Raw genomic sequence first — 26367 nt, 5'->3', positions numbered from 1 at the left:
GCTGCTTTACGTCAGAAGCTACATAACACCTGGTTATTCTACTCTTAATATTGTTTGACCACCAAATGAAGGTTGTGATCACCAGCTCTCCAATAAAGGCATATTTTTCCTTTTATAATTTAGTAATAATTTAGAAGTAAGCTTCTAGGTGCCACCTTGGCACCATGCGAATATCCTGTTCCCCATTATGTTTCAGTTCATCATTTTAGCATCCACTGTTGCTTGCATCATTTATTACACTGATAGTTGCAGAATGGTGAGATTTCTAATTGCCGTTTCTTCCGCATTTAAAAACTGGAATTCTGTAAAGAATGTTCTTCCTCCTCTCCCTACTCCTTTGCTCTCATTCTCTTCTACCCTATAGGCTCAATACTTTTTTTAAATGTTTGTTTATTTTTGAGAGAGAGCGTGTGTGCATGCATGGTGGGGGAGGGCAGAGAGAGAGGGAGACTGAGGATCCAAAGTCGACTCTTCACTGAAAGCAGAGAGCCTGATGCAGGGCTTGAACTCACATTGTGCGAGATCGTGACCTGAGCCGAAGTTGGACGCTTAACTGATTAAACTGCCCACATGCCTCAAGACTCAGTAATTTAAAAAAAAATTTTTTTTTAACATTTATTTATTATTGAGAGACAGACTGTGAGCAGGGGAGGGCCAGAGAGAGAGGGAGACACAGAATCTGAAGCAGGCTCTAGGCTCTCAGCTGTCAGCACAGAGCCCGAGGTGGGGCTTGAACTCATGAACCGCGAGATCATGGCCTGAGCCGAAGTCGCACTTAACTGACTGAGCCACTCAGGCGCCCCTCAATTTTTTAAAAGAATTTTATTTATTTTTTTAATTGTTTATTTGTTTTTGAGAGTGAGTGAGCAAGCAGGGGAGGGGCAGAGAGAGAGGGAGACAGGATCCAAAGTGGGCTCTGTGCTGACAGCAGAGAAGACTCAATAACTTTTACTTATTAAATGTATTTACAATAGATTTGGCCAGTGTGAACCATTTCAAGGTATCTCTTGTGTCCTTTTGCTATAACCCCATCATCTTTTTATTTTATTTTATTTTTAAAAGTAACCTCTACACCTAATGTGAGGCTCAGTCTCACAACCTCAGCATCAAGAGTCGCATGCTCCACTGACTGAGCCAGCCAGGAGTCCCAACCCCATCATCTTTGAGTACTTCCCTTGCTTCCTGCACAAGAGATGACTTGAGATTCATCTTGGTTTTTTTTTTTTTTTTAAGTTTATGTATTTATTTTGCGAGAGTGCCGGAGGGGCAGAGAGAGAGAATCCCAAGCATCTGCACTAGAGGCACAGAGCCCGACACAGGCCTCAAACTCCTGAATCATGAAATTATGACCTGAGCCAAAGCCATGAGTTGGACACTCAACTGACTAAGCCACCCAGGCACCCCTGAGACTCCTCTTATATTTTACCTGTTTTAGTCACAGAATCACCCATTTATGCAGGGATCCTTGGTTCTTTTTGTATGGGTATAGTATTTAGAAACCCAGATCTGAATGCTGGCTGTATTTGTTTCTTATAGTTTCTTTTGTTGAATGGAGCTATGAAACATGTAGAAAAAATAAACTATGAGTTCATGTTGATAGTTTTCATTTCAAATGTAAGATTATGAAAGTTTGTACTTAGTTTACGTGCTTTATTCTTACAGTATATGTTATTTTTAAAATGGCGATACTAGTATTATTATGAAAAATAAGTACATTGAGTGAAGTTTAAGATTTTTCCAGTTCTTGTGGTCTTTAGATTATTTCACTAAGGATGAAATCATAGTAATGTGTTCCCAAATTTTGAAGTAATTTTATCTTGTGTGCTTTTGTTAATTTGATATTCATTTGCAATCATTTTTACTCATTTGTGTTCAGGTTTTTAACTTAGTTTTAATTTTAATATTGGAGTCATTTCTTTGCTACTAATGTGGCTTAGAAGGCAGCAGTGTATATGTACTTGACCCGATTATGAAGGAATCTGTCTGGCCTAAAGTAAATCGGGTCATATAACCTAGTAGGCTGAAGACCTATTTACTGTTGATGGATAGTATCTGAGAAAAATTCAGAAAGTGTTTGTTAATTTATAAAACCAAAAGAACTTATGAAATTGAACTCGTTTGAAAAATGTAATATTGGTGAAGCACACCTAAAAACAATAGTCCTAAATAACATTTTATTCCCTGAAGAGGCTTAACTTCAGTAAGTGTTTTGATTTCCTTTTTTAACAGCCTACTGAAATATTTGCTGAAACCCTCTTTATTTTAATTGGGATTGTGTCAGAATTTCTTCACATATATTAGTACTATTTAGGTGGAGCAGCAGTTTTCAAAAAGAAACTTTGATCATTACTGTACCTTAATAAAAATAATAAAAATGTTTTAGATCCCATGGAAGTTACGTACTCTTATGAAAATATCTAGGTAAAGGATTTAGAAGCTTACTTCAGGAAGAGAGCAACAAGAAGTTAAATGGTATAAAATAGCTCATAAGAAATAGGTCATCCATTTACCTTCAGGACACTAAAAGACTACTTCAGAGTTGTTAAAAAGGAGAGAGCCATTGAGAAACAGAAATAAGGGATATTTTACCTATAGAGTTTTGATGAGTATAAAGGAATAGAGGAAATAAGTGGATCAAAATTTTAAGCATTTAGTTAAAACATGTGTAAATTAATACAGTGGAAATGATAGGTGTTTTATATATAAAAATTAGGATTCATGTTGTCTGTGCAAAAAAAAAATAGATAAGCTCAATTCTCAAAGGAATTTTTATGTAGGTTACCCCAAATCTCCAGAGGAGAAGGAAGGGGGGGGGGGGGTAAGTAGCTGGGTGTAGAAAATGTTCTCAGCCGTTGTTCCCGTTTTCCAGTTCTCCATTATAATAGAAACACCTTCATGTAGCTGATAGGTCACTGGGAGTATCTGGGTCTTTTCTAATCTGATTAGATTTAAAGACACTAATGACCTCATTTCCAAGTGAAGAGTTGGCTTGTGGTGGCAAGCCTTCCTACCTATTGGGCTTTTCTTAGGCTTGGTACTGTGGATGTTTTGGACTCAATAAATCTTACTTGTGGTGTTGGCCCTAGTAAATCGGAGGATATTTAGTAACTGGCCTCTATCCATTAGATGCTAGTAGAACCTGCTTCCCATTCCAATCCTTCTCCCCACTGCCCAACCCACCACCAGTTGTTTCAACCAAAAATGTCTGCAGATATTGCTAAATGTCTTGTGGGGATCAAAGTGGGCTTCCCTCCCATTGGAGTGTGTGTGTGTGTCTTGAGAATAAGTTGCAGACTTGATGCCCATTATTCCTAAATCCCTTAGTCTGTACTTTTAAAACACAAGAGCACTCTCCTCTGTAGCTACAGCATTCCCATCAAAACCAGGAAGTTGGTTTGACATTGATACTGTAATACAGTCTAAGTCACAGATCCCATTCAGATTTTACCAATTGCCTCAATAATGGCTTTATGGCAAAATAAATGCCCTGCATTTCTCCCAAAGAGCCCGTAATCCAGTCCAGAATCACATGTTGTGTTTTGTTGTGACAAGTCTCTAGTCTCCTTCAATCTGGAACATCTTTCTTTCTTGGTCTTTTTATGGCTTTGACATCTTTGAAGGGTTAAGATCAGTTATTTGTAGAATGACCCTCAATTTGTGTTGTGATTTAGGTTATATGTATTTGGTAGAAATACCACAGAAGAGATGTTCTGTTCTCATTGCATCATATCAGGTGGCACACAGTTGTGTTTGTACCATTACTATTGATATTAACTGATCCCTTGGTGTTGGTCAGGTTCCTCAGCTTTCCTCATTAAACTTTGATCCACTAGTTTTAGCACTCATTCTTGCCCAGATCAGTTTTTTTACTGTGATGGTTGTTGAGTGATTTTTCCTAATTACATCATTCCTTCTACAGTTATTAGCAGTTGGCCTTTTCCTATAAGGTAGATCTTTTCCTCACATCCATGTATTTAAGAATATGTGTATGTATGTATTTATATATTCATTTCTTTATGTCAGTATGAACATGGATTCCTGTTTTATTTAATCATTTGTTACTGTTATTAAAAAAAATTTTTTTTTAACGTTTTATTTATTTTTGAGACAGGGAGAGACAGAGCATGAACAGGGGAGGGTAAGAGAGAGGGAGACACAGAATCTGAAACCGGCTCCAGGCTCTGAGCTGTCAGCACAGAGCCCGACGCAGGGCTCGAACTCACGGACCACGAGATCATGACCTGAGCCGAAGTCGGCCGCTTAACCGACTGAGCCACCCAGGCGCCCCTGTTACTGTTATTTAAATGATACTATCATTATTTCAACACTCAGATTGTTGTGGATTTGGCAGGTGGATGTTTCTTCAAACTGACTTGTGATGTGTCCAACTATTTTGCATTTCTTACTGACCTGCTGAGATGTTCAAAACTCATCATATACATTCCTAGCCCTGACATCACCCATTTATCTAAAGGCCCCTGTTTTGTTTCAGTGGAAAAGTGGAAAATGGTATTTAGAAATAAAAATCTGGTCATTAGGTATGGTTGTTTCTTCTGTGTTGTCATTCTAGGCCTTCTTTGAGTTGACAGAGCTGGGAAGCATGTAAATATATGCATCTCTTTCTCTCTCTCTCTCTCCACATGTAAATATATGCATCTCTTCCTTCCTTTCTCTCTCTCTCTCTCTCTCTCTCTCTCTCTCTCTCTCTCACACACACACACACACACACACACACACACACACTTTGTATCTATATTTAGAACCATGAGTTCACACTGATAACTCACATTTGAGTGTAACACCATGTTTTATTCTAGCCTTTCCACATTTTACTTCACTTTGCTGACAGAAATCTGGTTTCCATTATTGTCAACATATTCATATATTTTCTCAATCTTCATGTAATAACCAGTTTCCTGACAACACAGGCCATCTCCTCAGCTTTAGTGCCACTAGTCAAGAGGAGGTCCCTCTTCCCTCTCCCCATCTGCTCATGTTAGAAAACATTAACTTTTTTTAATTTCAATGTTTGTTTATTTTTGAGAGAGAGCATGAGCAGGGGAGGGGCAGAGAGAGAGGGAGACACAGAATCCGAAGCAAGCTCCACGCCCTGAGCTGTCAGCATAGAGCTGGATGTGGGGCTCAAACTCACGAGCGGTGAGATCATGACCTGAGCCGAAGTCGGATGCTTAACTGACTGAGCCACCCAGGCACCCTGAAAACATTTATGTTTTAAGTATGCTGCTGTGATGATCTTTCCCAGCACCTAACCAGGGATACAGAGAAGGGTTGTTCACAGGATTGAGGGCTGGGTAGGGGAACACATGTGGCAGAATGAAGATGAGCAGGGTGAGGAAAACTTCTGGTAAGAGTATAGTTGAGGGGCAACCTGGGTGGCTCAGTTGGTTAAGCGTCTGACTCTCGATTTTGGCTCATGTCGTCATCTCACGGTTTGTGGTGCCCCGAGTAGGACTCTGTGCTGACAGTGTGGAGCCTGCTTGGGATTCTCCCTCCTTCTCTCTCTGTCTCTCAAAATAAATAAATAAAGGGCGCCTGGGTGGCTCCGTCAGTTAAGCATCCAACTTCGTCTCAGGTCATGATCTCACGTTCATGAGTTCAAGCCCCACGTCGGGCTCTGTGCTGACAGCTCAGAGCCTGGAACCTGCTTTGGATTCCATGTCTTTCTGTCTGTCCCTGCCCCACTCACGCTCTGTCTCTTTCTCAAAAATAAACATACATACATAAACAAACTTTACCAGAAAAAAAAAAGAATAGTTGAAATGATTACCCAGAAAAGTTGTCACTTGCTAGGGAGGGAAAAAATGAGAGTTTGAGGAATTAGGTTGGAATGTATCTGTATTTAAGTGCCTGTTGTTTCTATATATGGTTTTATTGGTCATTTGTCAATTTTGATGCCTTTTTGTTTTGTTTTGTTTTGTTTTTAAAGTGCCATCCTGGGGGACCTGGGTGGCTCAGTTGGTTAAGTGTCAGACTTAGGCTCAGGTCATGATATCATGGTTCGTGTGTTTAAGCTCGGCATTGGGCTCTCTGCTGCCAGCATAGAGGCCACTTCGTATTCTCTGTCTCCCTCTTTCTCTGCCCCTCCCCTGCTTGTACTCTTTCTCTCTGTCTCTCTCAGAAATAAACATTAAAAGAAAAGTGCCGGGGCGCCTGGGTGGCGCAGTCGGTTAAGCGTCCGACTTCAGCCAGGTCACGATCTCGCGGTCCGTGAGTTCGAGCCCCGCGTCAGGCTCTGGGCTGATGGCTCAGAGCCTGGAGCCTGTTTCCGATTCTGTGTCTCCCTCTCTCTCTGCCCCTCCCCCGCTCATGCTCTGTCTCTCTCTGTCCCAAAAATAAATAAACGTTGGAAAAAAAAAAAAAAAAGTGCCATCCTATTTCTGATTGTTGGATATCGTTTTCCTGCATTCTGTTATTTGCGGTTGTCATATATGTGCTAATATACTTAATTTCTTTTGCTTTCCCTGCTTTTTGTTTGATTTCTAGCTTTCCATTCAGCTGCTGCCTTTCTGCCCTCTTTTCTTTCTGCCCCATTATCTGTGTGATCATCCTAACTAATCTTCAGTGCTTGGAGGGTTATATTTTACCTGGGAGTTTGGCCATCTTATTTTGCTAGTAAAGACTGCTGCTGGGTCACTGATGAAACTAATTGTATTTGTCAGTCTCTGTTTCAGTTCCCAAATACCCAGTATCTTCATTTTTATCATTTTCCTATAGTTTAGTGTTGGGCCCATCTGGTAGCATCCTTTATCTGACTCTCAAAGGAACTCTGTGGACTTTATTTTTTTCTTCCGTTCTGTCATTCAGTATGATACTGAATAGTGGGCTTCTGAGTAATTGAATTAAAATTTGATTATCTGGGGCTCCTGGGTTGAGGCAGTTGAGCATCTGACTTTAGCTTAGGTCATGATCTCATGGTTCATGGGTTTGAGCCCCATGTTGGGCTCTCTGCTGTCAGTGAGGAGCCCACTTCAGATCCTCTTGCCTGCCCCCCCCTCCCTGCGCTTTCTCACTTTCTTTCAAAAATAAACATTTAAAAAAAATAAAATAAAATTTGATTATCAGTGTAAATTGTGGCTATATATTATACTTGTTAAGATTACATAAAGCTGCAGTTTTAAAGTTAAGTGTAACTTTATAATTTTATAAGCCCATTTTTTTGTTTCATAAAATGAATTTATATAGGTTGTCAACTCTTACAACAGAAGAGATTTTTAAAGGACAAGTAGTTCCACCTCCCACCCAAGAGCAGATGTTCCTTCACAGTATCCTCCTTCAGCAGTTAAAATTCACTCTCATGAAGTAGCTTATTTTTCTATCAAATTGTTTTACCCGTGATTACCTTTGTTCTGTGCCTGGGGATTCACTGATCATCCTGGGATCCAGTCATCAAGGTGGTAGTGTGAAATTTACTATATTCTCATGGACTAGAAACCTGAGATATAAATGGGTGTGGTGCCTGGAAGAAAAAAAAGAGACTAGCCATCAGCTTGCTAATGGGGGTACTGGCCAAAGTGTACAAGTAAAAAGCCACAACTACCCATTTATAGCTCCTAGGTGGCTGATCCAAAGAGTTGTTGAAGCTGAGCATGTTCTGGCTGATCCAGGGTGTGAAAGAAGGTCAGTTTTAGTTGGCTTTTCTTTGTGATTGTTTTTATTATTAAACATATAATACTTGCTTTCACGGTGTTAGGTGCTGAGGATACAAAAAAGAATAAGTCTGTAAAAGGCTGTCTGAGGTAGAATGTTTTTCTCTCTATGAGAACTTTTGGTTAGTCTTAATATTTCATCATTGTGTTTGTTTCAAAGCAGAAGCAACTGTCACCTTTTTATATAGGTAGAATTTAGCTTAAATAGTAAATCAGGTACTTAAATTGTTGATCTGATTTACATAAAGACTTAGGAAAATACAAATTATTTTCTTGATTAATTCTTGTGGGGTTTTTTTCTTGTAATATTTTAGTCTGGAAGGATTTTAATAAAGAATAAAAGTACTATTAATCTTTTCATTTTCTATAGTTCAAGTGCCTTTAAAGTTTGAAAGTTCAAAATATTTTTCTGTAACTTATTTCCCGGAAAATGAAGTTTGAAATGAAAAAATAATAGCTGTAGGTTATCAAGAACCTGATAGCTTTGACATACATTTGACACTTAGCCAAAGAGTGTGTACATGCGTATTAGGGTGCTTATTTTTTGGAATTTGTCTTTCCAGTTTGTAATATATTTTATTTAGAGTTCATCGGATTCAGACATCCAGAAAACTCTTAGCTAGACTTTATTTTCTTGATGCTCTGATGACTTCATGCTAATGATGATCACAAGTTAACAAAAGATGTGTAATTTTTTGAGGATGGTGACCATATTTTTTTACCTTCACATTCTCAGTGTCTGAGCTACAGAACGAGTTCATAAATGTTTATTGCTGGGATTCATGGAAGTATATATATATATATATACACACACACACACACATATATATATATATATTTATTATTTCAAGATTGGTAAGCCTATCAGATTTGGAAAAATTTCAGCCAATATCCTTCAAATACTTTTTTCTTTATCCCCCTTTCAGAACTTGAGTTACACTAGTCCTACCTCAGTCAGCCAAAAATCAGCTGCTAAAACCTGTAGTCTGACAGAATGTTATTGACTTATGTCAATAAAGCATACTGCACACCAGAAGAATGATGGAGCATCTTACCAAAGAATAGTTTTTGTAGAATTTTGGGGGAACTGGGGAGTTTGGGTGAAACTTAAATGAAATGGTGTCTGAGAGGCTCACAGCAAAGTGGTGCTGTTTGTGAAGAGATCAATTTGAGGTTTGGGCTGCAAAGTGGACCCAGGGGTCCAGTTTACTTGGAAATTATGAAGTTAAAGTAATTGTGGGATGTTGTGTCCAGAAACTCTTCATTTAAAGCTGTGCATCTCTTCAAAGTAACTTAGGTCCTCCAAGCTAGAATGGGATATTTTCACCTTTTTCTTTTTTTTTAATGAATCAAAAATCTGTATTACTGTATTTTTAATTACCTATATAGCTAACAATACAGTGTTCTGTTAGTTCCCAGTAGTATAGGGATTCAGCAGTTCTGAACATTACTCAGTGCTCATTGTGATAAGTGTATCATTAATCCCCATCACCTATTTCACACATCCCCACCCACCCACCTCCGCATTGGTAGCCATCAGTTCTCTGTAGTTAAGAGTCTGTTTGTTGTCTGTTGTATTTTTGATTGTTTCTGCTATTGCATTTTGATGTTCTGTAGTGTGTAGCAGGTATTAATCCCAACCATTACAATTTTCATCTCTGAAAGTTTAGATCTGTTTTGTATTTTTATTGTCTATTTCACATATTCAGTATTTTCTTTATCTTAAGTATCTGGAATACAGTTATAATTATTTTTTAATGTTCTTGTCTACTGATTCTATCATCTGTATTGTTTCTGTGGATTGATTTTTCGTATTATGGGTCGTATTTTCCTACTTCTTTGCATGCCTGATAATCTTTGATTGAATCCTACTCATTTAGGCTTTTACTTTGTTGGACATTGGATATTTCCTTATATGATTTGACTTATTCTGAGATACATTTAAGTTATGTTTGATCCTTACAAGGCATTTAAATTTTAGATGGGTGAGCAGCCTTTAGGGTTCACCCTCCCCCCCCCCCCCCCAAAAAAAATATATCACCTGATTCCCCTGAATTACAAGGCTTTTCACTGTGGCTAGTGGGGACATGAACTTGCCCCATCTCTGAGAAAGAACAGCCTAGGAATTGTTTCCTTGCTTTTCTGAGGGAAGTTCTTTCCCTTAAGTATTTTCTTCACATATTTGCTCATCATTACTCAGCTACATATTCGGTGGGGCCCCTTTGTATATCCAGAGTTCTTTGAACAGCTCTCTTCTCTGGTACTGTGCTGTACAAACTAGCCACCTTCATCTCCCCGGGCTCCTGGTTCCATCTCCATAAGAGAGACTGCTACTGGTTGGACTGTGAATTCTTCCTTCCTGTGTCACTCCCTGGGAACTCAGGCAATTATAGGGCTTACCTTATATATTTGCCTTCTTAGGGATCATTGTGCTATATGCTATTTGATGTCCGTTGTCTGAAAACTGTTTCATAGATTTTGTTCAGTTTGTTATTTTCATGTGGCAAAGTGAATTTGGTCCCTGTTACAACATTGTGTCCAGAAATGTAAACTCTAGATTCATGTATGTGTTATTATGATAGTCATTATGTTCTATATCCTTGAAGTCTAAAAAATAAGGTTTTTTTCTCTTCATGAGGACTTAATAAAAGAATTGGGGCACCTGGTGGCTCAGTCAGTTAAGCATTTCTCTCTCTCTCTCTCTCTTTTTAACTTTTTTTAAATGCTTATTTATTTTAGAGAGAGAGAGAGAGCCAGAGTGGGAGTGGGGGAGGGGCAGAGAGAGAGGCAGGCATAGAATCTGAAGCAGGCTCCAGGCTCTGAGCTGTCAGCACAGAGTCCAGTGTCGGGCTCGAACCCACAAACCATGAGATCGTGACCCGAGCTGAAGCCTGACACTTAACTGACTGAGCCACCGGGGTTCCCCAAGCATCTGACTCTTGGTTCAGCTCAGGTCAAGATTCCATGGTTCCTGGGATCGAGCCTTGCATCAGGCTCCAGGTTCCAGAGCCTGCTTGGGATTCTCTCTCGCTCTCTCAAAATAAATAAGCATCAAAAAAAAAAAAAAAAAAGCATATAAGGATTACCTCCAAAACTAATGGTCCATTCTTGTTTCTGTCTCTTGTTTTTTCTGTTTTAGCCTTTTAATTTGACTTGATTTGAAATTTTATATTAAATTGAAATACAGTTGTATCTATTTATGCTTAATTATGATTTATATGTTGCCTATATAAAAAAACATTGGAGAAAATATACAGATAGAAGTTTGGTAGGACCAGGTTAAAAATAAATGAGGAAATTCTGTTAAGAAACAGTAAGGAATAGAATGAGGTAAAGACAAAATTCAAGCCTTTTGTCTTGGTAGATTTCCTAGGGCCTACCACAAATACAACTTCAAGCTTAGAAGCCAGGGCAGAGATGGTTGTTAGTGGCCCCTTTACTTTTTAGGAAGGACTATTAAAAATAGAAAACCCTTACCACCCTTGGGCCAAGTATGGGTTATATTTTGATTTTTTTCTGTATCTCAACCAAGTAAGGTATTGCTATTAAACTTGTTGGGGCACTTGGCTGGCTCAGTCGGAAGAGCATGTGACTCTCGATCTTGGGGTCATGAATTTGAGCCCCACATTGGGTGTAGAAATTATTGGAAAAAAAATTAGCCTAAAAAAACTTTCATTTGTTATTGGTAGGTTACTTAATTAACAGTATTTAATTTCAGGTTATTAGTGAAGGATATCTTTATCCCTTCCCACTTGTAAGATTGCCTGTTCTAAGGTTGTATTCATTTTTTTTATTACTCTTTGACTTCCTACTTTCTTTAATTTATCTGCATTTGATATAATTGCTTCATGGAAATTAAAATATTAACTGATACAATGGTAAAAGATTTCTACCTTGTTTTATTTTTAAAGTTAAAAATTTCTTTTAATTTAGTAAGAGAGAGAGAGAGAGAGCATGGGCAGGAGAGGGGCAGAGAGGGAGAGAGAACCCCACACAGGCTGCATGCTGTCAGTGTGAGATCATGACCTGAGCTGAAAATGAAGAGTTGGGCGCTTAGCCAGCTTAACCAGGTGCCCTAATTTCTACTTTCTCTATTTTACAGGTTTTCTAAGTTTACTTATTTTGAGAGAGAGAGAGAGAGAGTGCATGTTAGTGGAGGCATGCGTGTGAGCAAGCAGGATCTGGGGAGGGGCAGAGAGAGAGGGAGAGAGAGAGAATCCCAGCATTCATATTGCAGTCGGTGCAGAGCCTGATGAAGGGCTCAAACTCAAGAAGCACGACATCATGACCTGAGCTGAAATCAAGAGTTGACAATCAACCAACTGAGCTACCCAGGTGTCCCTAAGAGAACTTACATTTTTTTCAATTTGGAAAATAATTTAAATTAAAATTTTTTATTTGGAAATACTTCCCCCCCCCCTTTTTTTTAATGTGTTTATTTTTGAGAGAAAGAGATAGAATGTGAGTGGAGAAGGGGCAGAGATAGAGGGAGACACAGAATCTAAAGCAGGTTTCAGTCTCTGAGCTGTTAGCACAGAGCCTGATGTGGGGCTCGAACCCACGAACTGCAAGATCATGCCCTGAGTGGAAGTCAGATGCTTAACAGACTGAGCCACCCACGTGCCCCAGAAATATTTTCAAAACTACAGAAGAGTTGGAAAAATAAAATAGTACAAAGAACACTCCTTATCCTGACTAACTTAACACGTATGTTTTTCATTTGTTCTTTGTCTATATTTGTCTGTATACATCCATATACTTGCATACTTTTTTTTTTTTTTTTTTTTGGATATTTAGGTCACATATATCCTGGCCTTTTACCCTTAAATACAGTGTGCATTTCCTACTCAGTGCTAGGTCCACATCATAGTACTCAAACCAGTAAATTTAACATTGTTCCAATATTTTTACCTAAACTGTTGTTTCAATTTAGTTAGTTGACACAATAATGTCCTTTGTAGCATTTTCTTCTCTTCTGGTACAGGATCCAGTCTAGGGTGAGGTATTTCATTTAGCTGTTAAATCTCTTTAGTCTCTTCTAAAACTGGAGTATTTCCATAATCTTTATCTTTTATGACTCTGACACACCTGATCCCTTAAAGAAAAGGCATCTCATTTTGGTTTAGTCTCAAGCTTTATCTTGATTGGATTCAGGTTATTCATTCTAGATCCAGATACTGCATAAGTGATGGTGTATTCTTTTCAGTGTATCACATCTGGAGGATGTTCATTATGATCACCCACACAAGGGGTTGTCTATGCCTCTACTGTATATAACTGTTTTTTTTTTTCCCCTTGAAACTAAAAAGCAGTCTTTGAGGAGATACTTTAAGACTATTCAAATACCCTATCTTTCATTAGACTATACTCTTAGATTTAGTATACATGATGATTCTTTGATGATCCAGTGTTTATTACTATGCTGGTTACAAAATAATCCCCATCTCTCACACTCCCTCCACATTCTTCACTCTGCATGAGCCCATCTCCCTTTTTTTTTCTTTTATCAGTATAGACTTATGAATCTCTCTCTCTCTCTTTTAATGGTTTATAATTCATTACTTATTTTGGAGCTAAATTTGTCCTCTTTTGGCCTCTTAAAGCTGACTCTTTTGTGCCTGTAACATACCATCTTCTGTATGAGCACTTCTGTACTTTTTTGGCAGAACACAATATTCCAGGTTCATCTTGTACCTCTGCTTTAGCCCTGGAATCAGTTTCATTCTCTAATGAGTCCCTCTTCCCTATGGGCAGTGGTATTAGAGACTAGGATCTGGGTACTAGATGTGCTCATTGCTTCTTGGCCCTTTTAGCAGATGACAGTAGAAAACATGCATGTATATGTTCACCTGCATACATGTTTCTGCATATGCATATATCTGTTCTAAAAATCATGAATGCATACTATCTCCAATATTAATCTATCCCCATAGGGTTCTTTCTTGCCTTCTCTCTTAACCTTGACTCCCAGCAACATAAACACATTGACTCAATGCACCTACAATACAATATCTACAATACACCTAAAATAGAGAATTGCTTTGTCCATGTATTACAATAAGTCTAATGTACTCAGGATTTTTATTTTATTTTAATTTTTGCAATCCTGTATTTACCCCACCCAATGCTGCTACCCACTGAGGGTATTAAGTGAAATAGTATGTTTGTAAGTTGCTTTGATTAGTTCTGTCTGCCTGCCTCTTAGTCTGTCGTTCTGTTTTTTCTTCAGTGTATTTGGTATTCATTTGAATTATGAATACTTTTTTTTTTTTCTGGCTTGCTTCCAGTTTTAGTTTTTTTTTCCCCCTTCCGTTCTTATTGATTTGTTTTTTGAATATTTACAGTGGTAACATGCTTCCAAAAGTCACAAATACACAAAAAGGTAAGTTCAGTTAAGAGTCACGTCGTTGAGATATGTTTCAGCCCATCAGCTACCTTGTGTAGAGAACCAACTTCATTATTTTCTACTTTATCCTTTCTGTGTTTCCTATCTTATTCATTATTTAAAAGAAGGCTTCATGCCCAATATGGGGCTTGAACTCACAACCCCGAGATCAAGAGTTGCATGCTCTACCTACTGAGCCAGCCAGGCACCCCTGTGTTTCCTTTTTAAAAAATAAGCACAAATTATCTCATTTTTCTTCCTTCTTATATAAAAGGTAGCATCTGTATGTGCTGTTTTGTGCTTTTTTAAATTTGATAACTCTTGGAAATCACTCTGGGTTTATCCTCAGAGTATATATAGTTCTAATTTTTTTTATGTTGGGTTTAGATTGCATTTTTTCCTGGTTTTTTTTTTTTGTTTGTTTGTACATTCTCTTACATGTTTTCATCTCTTATTTATTTATTTTTTAACGTTTGTTTATTTTTGAGATAGAGAGTGAATGTGTGAGCAGGGGAGGGGCAGGGAAAGAGGAAGACAGAATCCCAAGCAAGCTGTGCACTGTTAATGCAGAGCCTGATGTGGGGTTGAACCCATGAGCTGTGAGATCATTACCTGAGCTGAAATCAAGAGTCAGACAGTTAACCAACTGAGCCACCCAGGCAGCAGGCATCCCTGTTTACATCTTTTAAATTGTAGTTACACATGTGTAGGTAATGTAGATACACAAATACAGTGTTGGTAAAATTTTGTATATTCAGTACATCACTATAATTATTTGGTCCTAATTTCAGCTGAAGATTATTCAGGTGTTTTAGGATTTAGTTTTGCTTACTATAAAAGACACTCCAAATAAATTTTTAAGTAGGTAGCTTACTTTTCTCAGTCCTTGGCTGTTTACCTGTGGACTATTTTCCAGTTGCTGTATTGTCAGAGTCGAGTTTCCTCTGTGATAGTGTTCTGTCATCTCTATACTATTAAAGCATATAGAAGGAATGGGAAGGTGTGAGCAGTGATCCATTCCTAGACCAGGACCCACAAGGTGTACTGTACTTCTGTTCACTCATCATTGACTTGGACTTAGTCATGTGCCACACAAGCAGCAAGAGAGGTTGGAAAATCAGGACAAGCATGTGTGCATGTGATCTCTCTCTCTCTCTCTCTCTCTCTCTCTCTCTCTCTCTCTCACACACACACACACACACACACACACACACACACACACACAGTTGTGTGTTGCAGCACTTGATTCTTTCAGAACTCATTTCGTTGTACAGCCTGCTGATTGAATTACTGGTTAGAGTGTGATTCTGTTCTCATGATATCCTTGTGTGGGTAAGGCTAGATGAATTCTAATCAGCTTACTATTTTTGTCCTCATTTAGTACATAGTCTTCTTTAAAACTCAGAAATAAATTTGGTACTGTTAAAAAAATTCATATGGCTTAAAAGCAATTATCCAATTTTTTTCCCTTTTGGGAGCCATCTCAGTGAAGGATAGCATAGTATTGTCATTTCTTCTTAGCTTTTGGTGAAGGAATTCTTTCCTCTGCTTTGTAATTATGATTCAATAAGCCAATCTGTTAAGCATGGCCTTGGCATTAAAATTGTAAAGACCCAATTTTTATCCATTGTTCTCATAGAAACTGGATTCTCTCTCATGGATAAATGCTCCCATAGGTCTGTTACTGGAATGTTTCCCCTTAGCTCTAATAGAGTGTTGTACTTAGGGTTCTTGTTTGTCATGCCCCTGGAGAGTTGAATAAAATAGTATGTGTTTAAGATTACTAAGATTGAAATATGTTAAAATGATTCCAGATCTTTAAAATGTTAGAGTATTCTTGGTCATCTGGGTGGCTCAGTCGGTTAAGAGTCTGACTCTTGGTTTTGGCTCAGGTCATGATCTCACGGTTTGTGAGCTTGAGCCTGCATCAGACTCTGTGTGGAGCCTGCTTGGAATTCTCTCTTTCTCCCTTTCTCTGTCCACTTCTGTTCACATTCTCTCTCTCTTTCAAAATAAATAAATGTAAAGAAATATAAGGGGCGCCTTGGTGGCTCAGGTGGTTAAGCCTCCGACTTCAGATCAGGTCACAATCTCATGGTTTGTGAGTTTGAGCCCCACATCAGGCTCTGTGCTGACAGCTCAGAGCCTGGAGCCTGCTTTGGATTCTGTCTCCCTCTCTCTCTGCCCCTTCCCCACTCACGTTCTGTCCCTGTCTAAAATAAATGAACATTTTAACTTAAAAAAATGTTACAGTGCTCCTTTTTTGTTGTTTGTTTTGAGAGAGAGAAAGGGGGGGAGAGAGAGAGAGAGAGAGAGAGAGAGAGAGAGAGAGAGAGAGAGAATCCCAAGCAGGCTCTGAGCCACAAACTGTGAGATCATAACCTTAGCTGAAACCAAGAGTCGGACATTTAATCGATTGAGCCACCTAGGCACCCCAAATGTTTGAGTATTCTTAAGGAGCTTTCTTACTTATTTTGTAATATTCTCCTTATTAGATTACAGAACGAACAGAACCCACAAATATTTTAACACAGCGAAAAGTTAAGGAATTTGTTTAATGTGATATGTCTGGTTTTTAAGCGAGAATAAAATTAACGAGATTGAAGGTAAGCCTAGTGTAGTGGTGCAGTCAGAATGACCTAGTTTAAACTTAGCTAGGTTGCTGAATGATAAGGATGATTTCATCTTCCATGAAAAGTCGATTCTTAAGTGGTATTTTTGCAGGTACTATACACAGTCACTTTCACTGAGTGAACTTAGCATGTGACATAGTATTTTTGTGTAGTCTCCATAAACAATGCACTTCAGTGCATGTGCAGTTGTCATACATCATTTTGGAATGATGTAAAGAGCTCAGAGTCTGTCAGTGTTGTCCTTACCCCCCAAACCATTGCCCCTTGTGTGTCCATGTGCATGCCACCTGCAGATTTTTTTATTTTAATTTTTAGATAATAGTATGTATCTTCATCTCCTCCTCCCTTTATTAAACCTATATTAATCACATAAAACTTTGAAATAATAGTTGAGGATCTAATTAGATCCACTTTCATTTAGTTAAGTACTAAAATGGTAAAAAGTCAAAACCTTTTTTTAAAGTTTATTTATTTTGAGAGCATGAGCCATGAGTGGGGGGAAGGGCAGAGAGAGAGAGAGAGAGAGAGAGAGAGAGAGAGAGAGAGAAGAATTCCAAGCAGATGTGGGACTTGATCCCACAAACCCTGAGATCATGACCTGAGCTGAAATCAAGAGGTGAATGCTTAACCAATGGAACAACCCAATCACCCTACAAAAACTTTTAAAATAACTGTATTACTGGGGTGCCTGGGTGGCTCTGTCAGTTAAGTGTCCGACTTCGGCTCAGGTCATGATCTCGTGATCTCATCTTTTCATGAGTTTGAGCCGCACATAGGGTTCTGTCCTGGCAGCTGTGAGCCTGCTTTGGATTTTCTGTCTCCCTCTCTCTCTCTGCCCCTTCCCCATGTGTGCCTCCATACCTGCTCGCTCGCTCTCTCTCTCATAAATAAATAAATAAATACATACATACACACATACATACATACATACATACATACATACATCTAAAAAATAAAATAACAGTATTACTAAATCTCTTTGTTCAACAGAGTAAATAGAAAGTTCCTTGAATATGTCCCTTTAATATCAGTTATTTGGTTATTCTGTATCCTGTTAGGCTTTAGGGGCTTTTCAAAAAGAATTTATTTTGGTAAACACAACATGGAATTTACCTCTTAGGAAATTTCTAAGTGTACAATACAGTATTATTGTTAACTATAGGCACAATGTTATATAACAGAACACTAGAACTTTTTCATTTTATATTATTTTTTTGTATGCAATGAATAGCAGCAGCCCCTTATTTCCCACCTCCCTTAAGGTCCTGGCTACTACTCTGCTTTCTTTTTGTATGAGTTTGACTACTTTACATACCTTACATAAGTGGAATCATGCAGTATTAGTCCTGTTAGGCTTACTTCATTTAGCATAACATCCTAAAGGTTCATCAGTATTGTAGCATATGATAGGATTTTCCTGTTTTATGGCTGATAATAGTCTATTGTATGGATATATCACATTCTCTGTATCCGTGGTTTTTTTCTTTTTAAAAATTTTATTTTTAAGCAATTTCTACACCTAACATAGGGCTCGAACTCACAACCCTGAGATCAAGTTGCATGCTCTACCAACTGAGCCATCCAGGTGCCCCTATCCATTCATCTTTTGATAGGTTTTCACCTCTTGGCTATTGTGAATAATGCTACAGTGACCATGAGAGTGAAAAATTTTCAAGATCTTGATTTGAATTTTTTTGATAATTGGTTCTATTTTTTTTCCTTTTTTTTTTTTTTTTTTTAATTTAAATTTTTTAGTTAACATACAGTGCAGTATTGGTTTCAGGGATAGAATTCAGTGATTCATTACTTAGATACAACACCCAGTGCGCATCACCAGTTTCCTCCCTAATAGCCATCACCCATCTAGCCCATCTCCCACCCACCTTCCTCTGTCAACCCATAGTTTGATTTCATTAAGAGTCTCTTGTGGTTTGTTTCCCTCTCTTCTCTCCCCCTTCCCATATGTTCATCTGGTTTTTTTTTAATTAAAAAATTTTTAATGTGTATTTATTTTTGAGAGAGAGAGAGAGAGAGAGAGAGAGAGACAGTGTGAACAGGGGAGGGGCAGAGAGAGAGAGAGGGAGACACAGAATCTGAAGCAGGCTCCAGGTCCTGAGCTGTCAGCACAGAGCTCAATGCAGGGCTTGAACCCATGAACCACGAGATCATGACCTGAGCTGAAGTTGGATGCTCAACTGACTGAGCCACCCAGCTAGCTGCCCCATCATCTGTTTTGTTTCTTAAATTCCACATGAGTGAAATCATATAGTATCTGCCTTTCTCTGATTTATTTCATTTAGCATTATACTCTCTAGCTCCATCCATGTTATTGCCAGTGGCAAGATTTCATTCTTTTTCATTCTTTTTGATGGCTGAGTAATATTCCATCGTGTGTGTGTGTGTGTGTGTGTGTGTGTGTGTGTGTGTGTGTGTACACATACGTACGTACACACTACATCTTTATCCATTCATAAATCAATGGACATTTGGATTCTCTCCATAGTTTGGCTATTGAGGGAAGTTCTATTTTTTGTTTTTTTAATTTTTTTTTTTTTCAATGTTTATTTTTATTTTTGGGACAGAGAGAGACAGAGCATGAACGGGGGAGGGGCAGAGAGAGAGGGAGACACAGAATCGGAAACAGGCTCCAGGCTCTGAGCCATCAGCCCAGAGCCCGACGCGGGGCTCGAACTCACGGACCGCGAGATCGTGACCTGGCTGAAGTCGGACGCTTAACCGACAGCGCCACCCAGGCGCCCCGAGGGAAGTTCTATTTTAACGTGTTTGAGGAATCTCCTGTTCCTCAATTGTTTTCCATAGTGGCTGCACCATTTAAATTCCCACCAGCCAGTGCACGTTTATTCCAGTTTTTCTCTGCATCCTTGCAACACTTGTTATTTTCTGGGGTTTTTTTTTTTATAATGGCCATTCTAATGGGTGTAAGGTGATATTTATTACGATTTTTACTTACATTTCACATGTGATTTGTGATGATGAACTTTTCAGAAACCTGTTGTTTCTTTCTCTTCTTTGGAGCGATTTCTGTTCAAGTCCTTTGCCTATTTCTTAAATCAGTTTTGATTTGGTTTTTTGTGAGATTGAATTGTAGGTATTCCCTATATATTTTGGATAGTGACCCCTTATTAAATATATGGTTTGCAAATATTTCTTCCATTTATAGGTTGCCTTTTTATTCTTTTGATTCCTCTGCTGTGTAGAAACCTTTCAGTTTGACGTAGTCCTGAGCCACAGCCGGATGCTCAACCAACTGAGCCACCCAGGTGCCCTTATAATGTGTTTTGGTACCAGGAAGTGTGAGGCCTTCAGTTTTTTTGTTCTTTGTGAAGATCGTTTGGGCAATTCAAGGTCTTTTGTGATTCCATATGAATTTTAAGTTTGTGTTTTATCTTTTCTGTAAAGAATACATTGGGATTTTGATAGGAATTGCATTGAACCTATAGATCCCTTTGGGTAGTATGGCCATTTTAACAATATTAAGCCTTACAATCCATGAACACAAGATGTCTTTCCATTTATTTGTGTCTTCCTTAATTTATTTCAGTAATGTTTTGTACCTGTCAGTGTGTACAGTCTTTTGCTTCCTTAGTTTATTCCTCAGGTTTCTTATTCTTTTTTCTTTCTTTCTTTCTTTTTTTAATGCTTTTGTAAATGGGGTTTTCTTCATTTCCTTTTTGGATTTGGATTGTTCTTTTGTAATTGTATAGAAATGCAACAGATTTTTGTATGTTGAGTTTGTATCATACAACTTAAGTGAATATATTAGTTCTAACAGTTTGGGGTTTTTTGGTGGAATCTTTTGAGTTTTCTTACACACAAGATTGTGTCATCTATTAACAGATAAAATTGTACTTCTTTTCCACTTTGGATATTTTTAATTTTTTTAAATTTTTTTTTATTTTTTCAATGTTTATTTATTTTTGGGACAGAGAGAGACAGAGCATGAACGGGGTAGGGGCAGAGAGAGAGGGAGACACAGAATCCGAAACAGGCTCCAGGCTCTGAGCCATCAGCCCAGAGCCCGACGTGGGGCTCGAACTCATGGACCGCGAGATCGTGACCTGGCTGAAGTCGGACGCTTAACCGACTGCGCCACCCAGGCGCCCCTATTTTTTATTTTTTTTATCTTGCCTGATTACTTTTTGGTATGTCTATGTTAAATAGAATTGGTGAGAATGGCCATTCTTGCCTTAATACTGATCTTGAAGGAAAACCTTTCAGTTTTTTACTGTTGAGTGTGTTAGTTTGGGGCTTTTAATATGTGACCTTTATTATATTTAGGTAATTTCCTTGTATTCCTAGTTTGTTGAGTGTTTTTGTCATGAAAGGCTGTTCAGTTTTGTCAAGTGCTTTTTTTTTTTTTTTGCACCAAATTGTGATGATGGACAGAATTTTGTCCATTCTGTTAGTTTGATTTATCACATTGGTTGATTTTCATATTTTGAATTATTCTTGCATTCCATTGATAATTTTTCTTGCATTCCACTGATAAATCCCACTTGGTCATGGTATATGATCCTTCTAGTGTGCTGTTGAATTCAGTTTTCTAGTATTCTGTTGAGAGTTTTTCCATCTGTATTCATCAATGATATTGTTCAAAGACTTTTGAGATGAGTTAGAATAGTGTATCCCAGTCTGATTTTTATAACAGTAATACTTGGTAAGATGTGTTTTCATGTCAGTTATTTCATTTCTTCATTGCAATTCTCTGTTAGATGAATAGACCACATACTCCCAATTTTCTTTTGGAGATGCTAGTGTCAGAATTACACATCATCACTTAGCAACTATTACCATTAATATTATTAATAATAGGTAATACTTAGCACATATTCTTTTCGGCACTCTTCTAAATGTTTTATATATTTTCATTTAATCCTCAGATAAGTAAAATGTTTAGTAACTAATAGTAGAGCTTACTGTTCATCTGGATTTTAATACAGACCATCTGGTTCCTAAGTCTGCTTAGGTATATCACCACTCACAGTTAACTGGAAGGTGGTCTATTTGATTTAGATCTGCCCTGCTGTTTTGTTACCTGTGAAACCAAATACCTTATTATTATCCAGAAGATTATTATTGGAGATCAGTGCTTTTTAAAAAGAAGTATAGTGATTGGGCTTTGAGGCATCTGTTCTTTCCAAATGTCCTTTAACTTCCTGGGCTCACGACTATGCTTTGGGTGTCAGAAGTTGCTTAAATGAAGAATCTAACAACTAGCAGGCATATGGATTATATAGCTGATGTTTGAGAGAAGAACAGTAAGAAATAGAGAGCTAGATTTTAAAATTTATGCTGGATCTTTTCTATGTGGTAGTACCTCAAGAGGCCTGATTAAATCATTGTTGGAGTGCATAAATTGCTTTAGATTACTGATGCATCCTCACTTTATGTAAGCCGGTATGTAAGAATAATGGGTTTATATACGTAGTATAGGTGAGAGACTATGCAAGTTTCAAAGTAGGATTCCTTTTAGTATTACGATTTTTCTGACACATTTAATATGCAAATCAACTTAAACTTTATCTTTCAATAAACTAGTTATTGTAGAGCTTACACTGTTACCTTGATGTCACAACATGGTTGTTTTAAAGATAGTATTTGGAAAAATATAACTTTGATGCTTGGTTCCTGTTATGTTTGTTTACTGCAGCTAGTAAGGGAGGAAGGTTATTTGTTATGTAAATTTTTGGCCTGTCTTAAAAGTATGTTTCCCAACTTGTACTTTTTTTTTTTTTAAGTTTGTATATTTATTTAGAGTGAGCAAGTGCCAGCAGGGGAGGGACAGAGAGAGAGGGAGAGAGAGAGAGAGAATCCCAGGCAGGCTCTGAACTATCAACGCAGAGCCTGACATGGGACTTGAACCCACAGAACCATGAGATCATGACTTGAACGCTAAAATCAAGTCAGGTGCTTAACCAACTGAGCCACCCAGGCACCTCCCAACTTGTACTTCTATTTTTTGTCTGTAGTACTGAAAGTGTGAGTTATTATACTCTTATAAACAGAAAATCTCTTAAGGAGATCAAACATTTGACGATTAAAGAACAAACTTGAACATAACTTTTGTAAAGAATGGCAAAAGTGTTCTCAGCTTTTGTTTAATCAGTCACCTTTTTTTTTTTAATTTTTTTTTTAATGTTTATTTTTGAGACAGAGAGAGACAGAGCATGAATGGGGGAGGGTCAGAGAGAGGGAGACACAGAATCTGAAACAGGTTCCAGGCTCTGAGCTGTCAGCACAGAGCCTGACGTGTGACTCGAACTCACGGACTGTGAGATCATGACCTGAGCTGAAGTCGGTCGCTTAACTGACTGAGCCACCCAGGCGCCCCAATCAGTCACCTTTTAAAAGTGAAGATTTTTGTGCTTTTCATACAGATTTAATTCTATGGATTGATTATAGGGGTTCATAGTTCTTTATTCTCAATTCTGAAATTGAGAATGTTAAAATTAAAAATTATTTTAAGTTTATATTAAATTAACTTGCCAGCACACTAACCTGGACTGAGGTGGAGCATGTTCATTTATATCTTTATCCCACTTCATGTGAATATGCAGACATTTTGCTGCAGAAATCATATATGTATTACATAGTACTGCTTTAGATTCCACTGTATATAATATATGTTACGTAATATATGGTAACTACTTTTTAAAATATATATATGTAACTACTTTTTAAAAATTTGTAACTACTAATTTACACTAATAGTTACTACTAATATTTAACTATTTAAATATATGTACTTTTTAAAAATTTGAAAACTTCTCAGTAATGGTACTCATCTGGCCCCCCATAGTTTCACTTACATATGAATATACGGAACTTTATTACTTTTCATAAGCTGCCTTATTTCCACCACTGGAAGAATATGGAGCATGAATCAGTAGTAGGAGGAATACAATATATGTTGAGTAGACTGTGTTGATAAGTAAGTTAGTACAAGATTGGTAATAGTTGCCCACAGCACTAATTGTTGATTTTGTGGCAGAATACCACAGTGATTCCATAGGCATGAGAGCACGGTGGTAATACAAGCTAGGTATTGTCTGTCCTGCTTTGTCTAGGATATATGTTTATGTATTTAAGTTATTCTTAGTGAATTTTTATTTATTAAATGAGTTACTTTTATAATGATGCAAAATAAGGAAACAGGTGGCCTTTTTCTCATCTCTCTAGTCTCCTACAAAAGCTGTATATAATGCCAGACATTGGAACCATCCAGACTCGGAAGAGCTGCCTGGGCCACCAATAGTAAAACCTCAGAGTGCCACAGTAAGTGAACTGTACATTTTATTTCATTTTTTGTTTAATAGATTATAAATTAAGCCATTGCTATCTTTATTCACAGTTTGAAAATCTTTGATTTCAACAGTGTATTTTGGACTTCCTCATTAAAATTGAGTGGCTTCAGTTTAATCATTGGAAAAGTGAGGATTATGGACAGGATAATGGAAAATCTGGTGCTACTAGTTTATAGATAAGAGCCTTAAAAAATATTGGACCACTTTTTACCCTTGACCCACATTTTCTGGAATTACTGTATTTAGTGTTTTAAGGGTAAATTATTCCATATTTGAATTTTGTAAGTAGCTACTAGAGCTATATTATAAATTACATCCTGCATAGATCTTAGAGTAGCTTTGAGTGGTTCATTTACTTTTCAGAGGAGAGCTTTATCCTTCATTCCAGTAATACCTTTCCGTTCAAAACACATTTGAAAAGGTTATCAAATTATTTTCTTCAGAATAACTGAAAGGACCATAGATTAATATTTCTAGGTTAATGGTAATACCTCAGTCATCTGGAGCTATCAAGTGATGAATTCAAAAGAGTTAAGAATAGAGATCTCTATATATACAGTTCCCTGTCTCCTTAAGTTGAGTATATTCAACTGTGTTTACTAGTATAGAATCATCATTGTGTCTATTAGTAATTATATACCAGCCTTTCATTATGACTATTTATACCCTAAATTGAAGATTCTTGTACCTTTTCTTTTTTTTAGTGTTTGTTTATTTTTGAGACAGAGAGAGACATTGTATGATTGGGGGAGGGGCAGAGAAAGGGGGGATACAGAATCTGAAGCAGGCTCCAGACTCTGAGCTGTTAGCACAGAGCCTGATGCGGGGCTTGAACTCACAAACCGCAAGATCATGACCTGAGCCGAAGTCGAATGCTTAACCTACTGAGCCACCCAAGCGCCCCCAGATTCTTGTACTTTAAAAGTTCTTTTGTGTATCTGTTGTAGTTTGATTGTCCCTTTCCTAGCTTTTCTCAGTGTTATGTATGTAATTGTGGTTCTTTATTCCTTCTAATGGTCCTGGAGACAAATAATTGATTGTCTGTGAAATCTGAGGTTAAAAAAGACCAGAAAGAATTCCCGAGTGGTTCTTTTGTTGAGTCTTACCTAGTAGTGCATGGAATTTCAAAGTAGCCCTTTATGACCTTTCAGAGGCTTTTCCCACTTTTTTTTAAGCCAAATTTACTAGGTAGATGAGTTATTACTATTTTTTTTATATTTATTTAGAACAATAATTTAATACCTTTATTAATAGGTGAGGCTGTCTTCAAAGGAACCAAATCAAAAAGATGATGGAGTTTTTAAGGCTCCTGCACCACCACCCAAAGTGATAAAAACTGTGACAATACCTACTCAGCCCTACCAAGATATAGTTACTGCACTGAAATGCAGAAAAGAAGACAAAGAAGTAAGCAGCTATATACAGTTTTACTGCACGTGGATAGATTTTTGTATGTAACATTTAGCCTTTTAATGTCTTGAACATTTATCCACGAACTTATCTTTTCCTAGTACTACCAATGATTTTAAAAACATTTCTTTTAGTTGCCATATATTGAACTGTTTTATACACTTTTAAATGAAGTACAGCAAGCCCGTAGATTTAAGTATGCTAGTTCGTGGTTATAAAAGAGGAGGACTTATTTTTCTTGGCAGTTATATACAGTTGTTCAGCATGTGAAGCACTTCAATGATGTGGTGGAATTTGGTGAAAATCAAGAGTTCACTGATGACATTGAGTACCTGTTAAGTGGCTTAAAGAGCACTCAGCCTCTAAACACACGTTGCCTTAGGTAAGATCTTATTTTTATATTTGATAATTATGTGCATGCTATATCTTATTAACACTTTCCAGCCGAGTAGAGCCAAACATTTGTGAGTTTATTATCATGAATGTATTTTATAGTCAGTGATAAGTTAGAATGTGATTGATTTCTCATGAGGAACTTGATTCTACATGGACAATGGAAAGTTGGATGATCATAGCCATTTAGTATAGTATAGTCTACAGATGCTTAAAAGAAGTGTTACATTAAAAAAATCATTAAAATTATTTTTCATCCCTAAATTTTAGACAAGTAATAAATTTAAGCATGTTTTGATTTGGATCATCTTTTGCATACTATAATAGATTGAATATCTTAGTTTGAATTATCCAGTCAATTGGAATATATCCAATCAAACATTGTCTATAGTCCTGATACAACAAAAGTGTTAGTTACAAAAAGTAGCTGAGACCTTTCGCTTTTAATGGTAGTAGTAATACACTAAAGACTACTGTGTGTTAGTTACATTTTTTAATATAGCATACCTAATCACTATGCATCAACAGGTTTTTAATAATTCATTTTGCCCATG

General features: G+C 37.4%; 1 protein-coding gene across 2 annotated transcripts in view; it reads left to right on the top strand.

Moving 5' to 3' along the window:
* WAPL (WAPL cohesin release factor) overlaps positions 1-26367 on the top strand; it is a 90325-nt gene that overhangs the window by 38174 nt on the left and 25784 nt on the right. For both annotated transcript variants that reach the window (XM_047824922.1, XM_047824921.1), the window contains exons 5-7: positions 23886-23981; positions 25265-25417; positions 25666-25802. In XM_047824922.1, coding sequence (XP_047680878.1) covers positions 23886-23981; positions 25265-25417; positions 25666-25802 — 386 coding nt within the window. The remainder of the gene's footprint in view (positions 1-23885; positions 23982-25264; positions 25418-25665; positions 25803-26367) is intronic.

The sequence above is a fragment of the Prionailurus viverrinus genome, chromosome D2 (genome assembly GCF_022837055.1).
Source record: "Prionailurus viverrinus isolate Anna chromosome D2, UM_Priviv_1.0, whole genome shotgun sequence".
NCBI classification, from domain to species: domain Eukaryota; kingdom Metazoa; phylum Chordata; class Mammalia; order Carnivora; family Felidae; genus Prionailurus; species Prionailurus viverrinus.
Note: the sequence above shows the minus strand (reverse complement) of the source record. Positions and strands in the feature narration are given on the sequence as shown.